The 10,645-nt window shown below is 49.4% G+C and overlaps 1 protein-coding gene across 7 annotated transcripts in view; it reads left to right on the top strand.

Annotated features, from left to right (window-relative positions):
* The first annotated feature begins 904 nt into the window (after positions 1 to 904).
* GREB1 (growth regulating estrogen receptor binding 1) overlaps positions 905 to 10,645 on the top strand; it is a 135,540-nt gene continuing 125,799 nt past the window's right edge. For 3 of the 7 annotated variants that reach the window (XM_045084866.1, XM_045084867.1, XM_045084868.1), the window contains exon 1: positions 1,487 to 2,404. In XM_045084866.1, coding sequence (XP_044940801.1) covers positions 1,667 to 2,404 — 738 coding nt within the window. In that variant the 5' untranslated portion in view covers positions 1,487 to 1,666. Of the gene's footprint in view, positions 1,252 to 1,470; positions 2,405 to 10,645 lie in introns of those variants that run through there. The other 4 variants (XM_004745806.3, XM_045084869.1, XM_045084865.1 and 1 more) reach the window with 4 other exon arrangements.

Below are 10,645 nucleotides of genomic sequence, written 5' to 3'. Positions count from 1 at the left end.
TGGTTAATGTTAATTCAACAGAGCTATTCGGTACATGTTTTTATTGGAGAGTTGAAAATGGGCTATACTCTAGAAATATGAATGTGATTTCTAGAATGTCCACTACCGTCTTGTTCATAATCATGAAAAATTGGATCAGCTCCAATATCTATACAGAAGAATGTGTATATAAATTGTGCGAGTCATATCACAGAATACCTTTTAAAGATTTTACTTATTTATTTGAGAGAGACAGAGAGAGCGCATGAGCTAAGAGAGGGAGAAGCGGACTCCCTGTTGAGCAAGGAGCCAGACACAGGCTCCATCTGAGATCATAGTCAGAGCCAAAGGCAGACACTTTATGAGTCACCCATGTGCCCCTAGAATGCTACTGAGCAGTTAAAATACATAAAGTAGTGGGGGGGGGTGGGGTCACTGGATGATAGACATGAAGGACAGCCCCTGATGTAATCAGCACTGCGTATTATAAGAGTGATGAGTCACTGACCTCTACCTCTGAAACTAATTTAAAAAATGAATAAAGTAGGGCTTTGTGCAGGACTAGGGGGCTCTTACAAACAATATAAAGCCAACCCACCTGGTTACAGAACAAAACAGAATCTAACACACAGAAAGTTGTAGAACTAGTAAAAACACTATACAGAGTTCATGAATGCATTCATAGCAGTAATAGTACAAAAACATGGTTGGGATGTTTTAGACGAGTATGGGGGGTTGTGGAGGGAAGAATTGGGATCTGGGAGGGCTGTCCAGGGGCTTTGACTGTACTGTGATAGTTCTTTTTAACATGAACATTTGAAGCAAGTATGGCAAGATACTAGGACTGGCTGGCTCCTGGGCACACAGGGAGGGTTGGTGATGTTACCTCTCTAGTGAGCATTTGAAATCTTTCCTAATAAGAAGGAAAATGATGGTGCTGTCTTCCTAGCACAGATCTGCCAGGATTCTTCCAGGCAGTTCTCCTACTTTGGACGCAGGGAGCGTTGGCATTTGCCTGAGCTGTTCCCTCAGCAGGTCCCTGAACTGTCACTCACCAGTCCCAGAGGACAGTGACTCTTAGGCCCAAGACCTCACCAGCAGGGCGTGCGGGTGAGGGGCAGCGAGGGCACAGAGCAGGTTCTGCAACTCGCAGGTTCCTGAAATCACGGGGGCGACGGCTTTGGCTTCAGGAGGACATCTCCAGTTCCCCGTGCTCACTGCTCTGCTACTGCTGCACCACGCGCCGGCGAGGTCTGCAAAGTCTTCTTTGAGGTTCGTTCTTTTAGTCCTTCCTTCATTCACTCCTTCTTCCCACCGGACACGGGGTCCAGGGCAAAGGTGGCCGGTCCCACCCGCAGGAGCCTGGAGTTCCAGAATCTTCCTCTTCTCTGCTGGCCCCAGGCCGGCCCCCTCGTCGCCGCTTGCCCACTAGGTCTGTCGGAGACCGGGGTCTTCCAGTCGCCGCTGTTTGAGCGGGTCCGCGGCACTGCGGGTGACGGGAGGCGGGGGGAGGGGCGGGTCCCGCTGGGCGCCCGGGCGACAGCGACCCTCTGCAGGGCTCAGCCTGGCGGCCGGGCGCGGGTGTGTGTGTGTGTCCCGGGGTCCTGGGCGTGGAGTGACTGGGAGGTCTGGGCTCCTCTCTCGCTGCCTCTTGTCTCCTCCCGGCGCCTGGGTCCCAAGTGACAAAATGACCTCTGTTCTCCGAAGGTTCTTCCCACTTCTTTCCAGACCCCCCGCCCCGCGGACTCCGCTGTGGCTGGAGAGGCTCCAGGACTTGGTCCCACGGAGTGCAGGGGAGGAGGGGTACGTCAGGGTAGGGGGCTCGCGGGCCGCTGCCGGGGGGTGCGGGTGGAATCCCTCGGGGAGAACCGAGAAGAAGGCGACATTTCCTGGGCGCAGGCGGCGCACCGTGGCTGGGAGCTTCGGCTGGGAATTCCCTGGAGACGCGCGGGGGGCGCCCGGCCCACTTGGACCCTCCGCAGGGCTCAGCTCCGGCCCGGCCTGGGGGCCGGGACCCGGGCACCGGGTCGGGGAGACGAGAGGACCGGGTGCCACCGGGGCGAGAACCCCGGCGGGGAGGCCGCGGGACTTCGCTCCGGCCGCCTCGCCCCCTCCCCTCGCCGGACACCGCCCTCGCCGCGACCCTTCCCCAGTCGGGTCCCGGGGCGGCCGAGCCCACCGCGCGTCCCTTCCGCGCGGTCGGCCCGAAGACCCGGAGAAGTGGACTACAGGGGGTGCGGCCGGGGTCAGGGGTCGCGTCTTCGGCGCCGGCCGCGCTCCGCCGATCCGGGCTTTGCCGAGCGCCCCCGGCCCGGCCGGAGCCCGGGAGCTGTGGGTGGGACGGCGGCCGGGAGGCTGGGCTGGCCCTCCGACGGCGGCGGGCGCTCGGGAGCGGGGCTGCGTCGGCGGCAGGACAAAGGCCGAGGTGAGAGCGGCCCCGCCGCCGGGCCGCAGGGCTCCGGAGCCGGGCGCGGAGCCCGGGGCGCAGGGCGCGGGGTCCGGGGCGCAGGGCGCGGGGCCCGGGGCGCAGGGCGCGAGTGGGCGTGGGTGCTCCCCCGGCCGGCGCCAGCGAAGGAGGCGGGGTAGGGTCCGGGTCCGGCCTCGAGGGCACGTGGGACCTGGGTGCCGCGGCCTCGTGTGCGTGCGCGCGCCTGTGTGCGGGAGGTCGGGAAAGTTGGAGAGCGCGCCCTGGGCGCCTGGCACGCGGGGAGCCCTCTGGAGGGGCGAGCTCTAACAGACGACGGTGCCCGCGGTCGTGATTATTTTGGGGGTGTGTGTCTTCGTCTGTGTGTTTGAAGAGCTGGAGTCCGAGGTGGCAGCCACGTCCCCCCAGCAAGGGACACCGGAGAAAATGGGGCTTCCTTCCAGAACGGCCTGGGACCGGCTCTAAGGGAGGTGGGGGCTTAGAAACTGGAGCCTAGTTTTGCGTCTTGGGAACAAAGGCTGGTTTCTGTCCGAGAAGTAAGTGTGTGTGTGTGTGTGTGTGTGTGTGAGTGTGTGTGTGGCCGCCGGGGCGGCAGGCTGGGGTGGAGGCCAGGGCGACCCGCCATTCACTGGGAAGGATGCTGGGCCATTTTGCTGTCAACCCGCTTTTGATCCCTGGTCATGAAGACCAGTAGAAAAGAGGGACTCCTGAATTTGCAAACTAAAGCTTTTCTTGACTAAATTCTTACAGAGCTGAGTGTTGCTTCCAGGCGCCAAGGCAGTTTTTAGGAGGCTTTAAAGCGATCAACGTGTACATTTCACTTGAACAAAAACTTTGATTCCCAGTAAAAGCATTTCAATTTTAATTTTAATCTCCCATGGTGTTGTAAGTGTTCGTTCTGGTACCACCATCATGTTTGACATTAGAAATCCCCTTTTGAAGAAAATGGTGTTCATTTTGTAGATTCCACATTTGAATTGTTCTATCAGTTTCGTAGCATTCAGAGGCACTTTCCAAAGGAGAGCTAGTAAAAGTTTGAAAAATCAGAATGAGAAGAAGACAGAGTATGCTTTAAAGAGAGAGGGAAGTCCCTAGCCCCCTGTGCCTGAGCCCCCCAGTGCCCTTGAGGCATGCTAGGCAGTCGTCAGAATTGAGAGGGACCAGGACATGAAAACACTGGAGGTAAGACCTGGGGAGAGGTGGAGGTCTGGGTAGGGTCTGAGCTTTGTCTTAAAGAAATGTGTTAATGTCATCTTGGTCTGCCGCCCTTTGATGGAAAATGTAACTGGAATTTTGAAGGCCATTAGTTTAAAGACATTAGGACCCTACCTCTAACTTTTTGTCAAGAATGTCTTAAATCCCTGGGTAGATTTGAAGAATTCCTTAGAACCAGTCCTTAGAAAAGTTTGTTTCTGGGAAACAAAAACCAAATAAAAAATGTGAAGGGAGGAAATGAAACACAGGTGAGGAAATGTTTCTACATGTCTTTGCATGCTGGAATCTGGCTGGTTTAAAATTTGCAATGTGATCCGTGACAGTTTCCATTCCCCAGAGCAGCGGACAAGGGGCGCTGCTGTTTTCTAGAACAAGTATTCTTTATGGAGTAAGAAGTAAGCTCGGTTGCAGCTGAAATTCTATCCTGCCTTTCTTGTTATTGCAGATGGTTTAAATGGTTTGTTTGTGGTTTAAATGTTTTTAAACACTTTAAATATGTGTATTTTGTCTTGGGATTTTTTACCAGGAAAGTTTGTGATCTCCTAGAGCCTGTCTAAAGCGTTCTGTGCAAAATGTGAAAGTGACTGTTCTTTCTTTCATTTAGTAAGTAACTTACTGATCTCCCATGGTGTTGTAAGTGTTCATTCTGGTACCACCATCATGTTTGACATTAGAAATCCCCTTTTGAAGAAAATGGTGTTCATTTTGTAGATTCCACATTTGAATTGTTCTATCAGTTTCGTAGCATTCAGAGGCACTTTCCAAAGGAGAGCTAGTAAAAGTTTGAAAAATCAGAATGAGAAGAAGACAGACTATAGTTTAAAGAGAGAGGGAAGTCCCCAGCCCCCTGTGCCTGAGCCCCCCAGTGCCCTTGAGGCGTGCTAGGCAGTCGTCAGAATTGAGAGGGACCAGGACATGAAAACAAAAGCTGTGGTATAGGACCCTGTATGCACCAAGAGAGTAAAGGGAGCCTGCTTCTAATAATTGCACCTATCCCTGGCCCCCATGCTTCAGGGGTTCTGTTCCAGACTGGTAAAGGAAGCCTCTTGGGCTTTCATGGGGGCAACTGACCATGAGAGCTGGCTGCGGGCAGCCTCATTTGGTCTTTCTGGAGGGCCCTTACCTCTAATCTCTTCAAAAAGATTCCAGGAAGTTACTCTTCTCAGCTCATACCCTGCTTAATGGGCCCTCTTGGCTTTTTGTTTCAGTTTCTGGATATACAGATAAATTGTAGGACATTAAAGTTAATTGCACTTTAAAAAAGCAGGAGATGGAAGGCTATGATGGACATAATGCATATTTATAACATATAATTTAAGAACATACAGAAGAGTTGAAACAAAAGAACACCAGAAATCTATGATGCAGATACAGTTAGTATTAACACTTTAGTGTATTTTTTCTGGTATTAAAACTAAATTTTAGGGTCACCTGGGTGGCTCAGTGGGTTAAGCCTCTGCCTTCAGCTCAGGTCATGATCTCAAGGATCCAGCCCCACATTGGGCTCTTTGATCAGCAGTGTGCCAGCTTCCCACCCCACCCCCCCACCTGCCTCTCTGCCTACCTGTGATCTCTGCCTGTCAAATAAATAAATAAAATCTTAAAAAAAAAAACCCAGGGGCGCCTGGGTGGCTCAGTGGGTTAAGTCGCTGCCTTTGGCTCAGGTCATGATCTCAGGGTCCTGGAATTGAGTCCCGCATCGGACTCTCTGCTCAGCAGGGAGCCTGCTTCCTCCTCTCTCTCTGCCTACTTGTGATCTCTGTCTGTCAAATAAAATAAATAAAATCTTTAAAACAAAACAAAACAAAACACCCAAACCACTAAATTTTATATGCTTCTAAACATTGCTCAAAATTACATGTTCTATAATACATACATTAATGTCACTTTGCTTCATTTTTCAGTTAAATGTTATGAATGTGACTTATTTCTATCCTATTGTCCTTTTAACTAATTTTATAGTCTGTTGTATAAAAAACAGTAATAATACTGTTTCTGTAGCATATATTTTTTTAAGGTTTTATTTATTTATTTGACACAGAGCACAAGTAGGCAGAGAGGCAGGCAGAGAGAGAGGGGGAGAGGCAGGCTCCCTGCTGAGCAGAGAGCCCAATTCAGGGCTCGATCCTAGGACCCTGGGATCATGACCTGAGCCGAAGGCAGAGGCTTCACCCACTGAGCCACCCAGGTGCCCCTATTTCTGTAGCAGATTTTTGATCTCTTTTTATTATTTCTACTTTTGATGTCTTTTCATTTTGATTAAACTTTACCTATTGATGGTAATACACATTTCTAAAACTTGACTGCTCTTAGAGACAAAAAAAGTTTAACTTCTGGGATATAAAGTGGGAAAGGAGACAGTCTTGCTTTGGTTCACTTAATCTCTTAGCTCATTCTCGATCGTCTCTGCCATTTATTACTCTCGGTAACATAATGATATGCATTTCATTTACTCCACCAAATTATGGGCTTTTTTTTTTTTTTTTTAAAGATTTCATTTATTTATTTGACAGAGAGGTCACAAATAGGCAGACAGAGATAGAGAGGGGAAGCAGGCTCCCTGCCGAGCAGAGAGCCCGATGCGGTCCTCGATCCCAGGACCCTGAGATCACGACCTGAGCTGAAGGCAGCGGCCTAACCCACTGAGCCACCCAGGCGCCCAAATTATGGGCTTCTTGAGGACAGAAGTGTATGTCTTAATTTTCTCTGAATCCCTCTAGCGCTCAGGCAAGGCTTGGCATGTCACAGATGTTCAAAATATTTTGGGGGGAGGCAAGTATATTTCGGGGGCTGCATGAGAACCCTAAGCCTTCTCAGAGATGTGCAATGATCAGTCTTGATCCAGCTGATTCCTGTTACCTAGTTTGTTATGGAAAATGTTGAACATGGACAAAAGTGGGAAGACAGTAAAACACTTCTTTGTAATCATCACCCAGCCTCGACAATTGTCAATGTTTTGTCAATTTTGAATCGCCTCCCCCACCCGCCCACTGCAACCCTGCTGGACCTCTCTGAGTTCTAAGATGTGATAGCATATCCTACCTCTGTGTTTTTGACAATGAGTTTACCTCCCTATCCACTGAGAAGGGCATGTCTTTGGAGGCTCGGCAGAAGAAGTGGCTTCTCCAGGAGGCTGTGTCACAGAAAGGCCAGTGATCCGAAGGGGAAATGGCCTAACTTGTTCGGTTTTGACCTTGAGAGATTTGGTTCTCCTCTCTGGGCTCATGTCCTATCCCTGTCACCCGAGGAGCCTGACCTAGGTAAGTTTCCTTCCAGCTTTAACTTTGTTCGTGCTAAAGCCTGCCTTTCAGTCTAGTGCGGTCACTCTCAAACTGTGGTCCCTGGCCCAGCAGTTTCAGTGTCCCTATGGAACTTGTACGAAATGCAGATTCTCAGACCCCCTGCCTAGACCAACTCAGAACCCTGGGGGGCGGTGGCCGTGGTTTGTGGTTTAATAAGCCCTCTGGGTGATTTTGATGACCAGCCATTAGAAACACTAATCTGCGAAGGTAGGCCCAGGGTCTATGAACCCTTTTCAAAAGACAGAAACAAAAACCTGCTGGAAATTGTGCCTTTACCCATCATCTGGCCCTGGAAGTCAGTGCGAGGGAGAGGCTTCTTCCCACTGTGCAGACCTCTGTTAACTGGGGAGGGACTGTGGGATCTTTTGTTGTTCAAGAAATCTGGTTGGTAGTTACATGTTCTTGATGAAAAAGATTTGGGAGAGAAATTATGAGATCAAATGTTTTTGAAATGGGTTATCTATAGGCCATTTTCATTAAAAACAAAACAAAACAAAGCAAACAGTTGAGGGGTGCCTGGCTGGCTCATTCAGTAGGGCACGTGACTTTGGATATCAGAGTTGTGAGTTCAAGCCCCACATTGGGCCTGGAGTCTACTTAAAAAAAAAAAGAAAAAAAAAAAAGGTTGCAAACCACTTAATGTGACTCACCACGTTTGTAATTACACAAATATTGGTTTAGCATCTTATCTCCCCATGGCACCTTGGTAAGTGCTGTGCACTTACCTTTTGAAAGACAATTGTTACTGCTTTCAAGTAATCAAATGGTGTTCCATTCAAATTGGCTTTGCTCACTGTCGTGCCTTAGCGCCTGGCACAATGGCTGGCCCGTAGTAGGTGCTCAGTAAATATTTGATGGATGCATGAGTCTTTGTTCTACAGGACCTTACAGAACTCTGGATAGAGAGCCAAGCCAAATGCTGATAGAGTCAGGGAACAATTACAGGTTCCACTTTGAGGTCTCAACTCCAAATGTAGGAGAATTTGAGCCAAAAGTCCGGTTAGTTTCTTACTTGTCGAGTGAAAGTATCTCTTGTTCGCTTAGTTCTGTATTAGGCTGGGGGGAGAAGTGTAAGGATAGTACAAGGGAATGAAATAAGGAGCGGACACATGTGAGAGGGTTTCATTGATTCATAACTACCTTCCATTCCACTGTTCTGTGCTCCCCCACTCCTCTTAGCCTTAATTACCTCCTTTTGGTTCTGTGTCCAAATACAGCAAGGCTGGGAGTTAGGGGTTAGGGCTTCGACATATAAATTTGGTGAGGCGTGGGGCACGAGGTTTCGTCGGTAACACACTGCAAAGATTACCCCTGAGGCGAGCATACCCAGTGTTGGATCCTGTAGTTCGAGGAGCGGTTCGTAAGAGCACACAGGGGCTCCCAGTGCCGGCTTGGGGGACGCTGAGGAAGAAGGGCACTCCTCGCCTGCTGGGAAAGGCTTGGAGCACAGAGAGGGGACAGCTGGTTCTCGTGCCTCATCAAACAGTGTTGGGTTCTTAAATCTTTAGTAAGATTTAAGAACCCAACACCATTTGATTACTTGAAAGCAGTAACAATTGTCTTTTATTAAAGATATTAATTTCATATGTACACCCTAGGCATTTCGCATCTCTACAAGTCATGCTGTGCTCAACCCGTGGGTAGCTGCTACCTGTCACCGTGCAGTGGGATTCAATACCACTGACTAGTGAAACCGAGTGAATAATGGAATGGTTCCCGCAGAGTTGGCTGTGGGCTCAGTTGTCTTATCGAATTGTAGAAGTTTCAGAGTTTTCATTGTAAGCGTTATAAATTGCTTCCTTTGTGACAGCAGCGTAACATTGCACGCATCTAGTTGGATCCATGGAAGTAATTCTTAAATCACAGAACTCAAGGCCAACAGAGGGAGTGAATCCTCTTCCCTTATCAGTGGGAAGGTTACCAGTGGGGCCAAGTTGATGGGAACTGAGAATTACATGGCTACTCTGGGCCAGGTTCCGGATGTAGGGGTATGTCGTTCAGCCCCCCACAACTACCCTGTGAAGAGTGGGCATTACTGTTCCCATTTTATGTGCCCGAAAACCCAAGTCCAGAGATGTTCAGTGACTTGTTCAAGCTCCTATGACAGGTGGATGCTGTACCAGGATTTGAACGCACATCTATCTGACTGTAAAGCTATACACAGACACTCCAGATCTCAGCCTAAGAAAAAGTCTGTGTCCATGCTATGAAATTTTCATCTCTGTTTCAAGTTAATTTCTGCACGGACTTACTTGTCTGCCTTCGGATTCCCCCTTCTGGCCCCGGGGCTGGTCAGAGTAACACGTGTCTCTCGGGACGGATGTTCTGCCCCTTCCCCTCTGTCATCTCCCCTGTTTCTTTCTGAGGACCTGCGTTTTCTCACTGGCGATTATGAAGGGTTCGTCTAGAAACTTCTCTGGCCCTCTTTTACTAAGCTATATTCTTGGTTTTGCCTGGAGAATTAATAATGGTGAAAGAATAATGGTGACTTCCGTAGCTCCGAGAGACGTGCTTTGCCCCACTGTGTCTACGATGCTGGCTTGATTTCACCGTTGCCTTCAAATCACAGACTTCCTCCTGTTAATTTTTTTTTTTTTTTAAGATTTTGTTTATTTATTTGACAGACAGAGATCACAAGCAGGCAGAGAGGCAGGCAGAGAGAGGGGGAGCCGGCTCCCCGCTGAGCAGAGAGTCTGATGCGGGGCTCAATCCCAGGGCCCGGAGATTATGACCTGAGCCGAAGGCAGAGGCTTTAAACCACTGAGCCACCCAGGAACCCCTCCTCCTGTTAATTCTTGACTGTCTACAGCATCCCTTAGACTTTAGCAGAGAGGAAAGGTTCTTGGTTGGGCAGAAAGTGAGAACTACGGTCAGCTCTCATCTCTGAAGGTGTAATTTTTTTCTCAAAATGCTAGTTTGACAGCAAATTCAACCTGTTTGTTTGATTAATAAACCCATATTGAATGCTCACTCTAAGCCAGATTTTGCGGTAGGTGTATGTGGTAGGTGAGGGACAGGACACACAGTGTATAAAAGCCATGGGCCCTGCCCTCATGAGGCAGTCTGTAAACTGTAGAGATAGAAAGTATTGTTGTTTTCCCTACCAATGCCTCCAGACACGCAAAAAGTAGAATTTGGGCTGGTATTTTGGGGAGGTGGGGAACCTGAATCTGAGAAAAAGTGAGGGATGAGACAGATCGTTACTGACTTTGTCCTGAGCTTAAGTACTTGACGTATTTCACCTCCTTTAATCCTTACTTGGTAAAGAGAGTTGTGTTCCCATTGTAAAGTTGGAATAGAGGTGAGAAAAGCCAGTGGACTGGTTATATGGGCAGCATGTATTGGAGAGCCCATTTTTGTCTGGCTCCAAAGTGGTAGTGGGGGCTGGACAGATTCTGGCTGAGAAGACGGGCCTCTGGGTCTGAGTGTACCCCAGCCTGAAGCCATTTTCCCTGCCCTCCCTTCCCACGGACCCATGAAGCTTTGGAGCTGTGGGACATGGACCAGCTGTATCAGCATCACTTGGGAAATCGTTAGATGTAAATCGTAAATGTAAATTCTCCGGTCACCCCCCTCCCCGATTTTCTGAATTCAGAGTCCCTGCTGGGGGGGGCCGGGAATTTGTTTTCAGGAGCGCTCCACATGAGTCTTATCAGTGCTAAAGGTGGAGAAGCGCTGCTCTAGAAGCTGCTTTAGAACTGCCTTGGCAAGAGGTCAACGGAAG

The sequence above is a fragment of the Mustela putorius genome, unplaced genomic scaffold (genome assembly GCF_011764305.1).
Source record: "Mustela putorius furo isolate JIRA1106 unplaced genomic scaffold, ASM1176430v1.1 tig00000813_pilon_pilon_pilon, whole genome shotgun sequence".
In the NCBI taxonomy this organism is placed as follows: Eukaryota; Metazoa; Chordata; class Mammalia; order Carnivora; family Mustelidae; genus Mustela; species Mustela putorius.
Note: the sequence above shows the minus strand (reverse complement) of the source record. Positions and strands in the feature narration are given on the sequence as shown.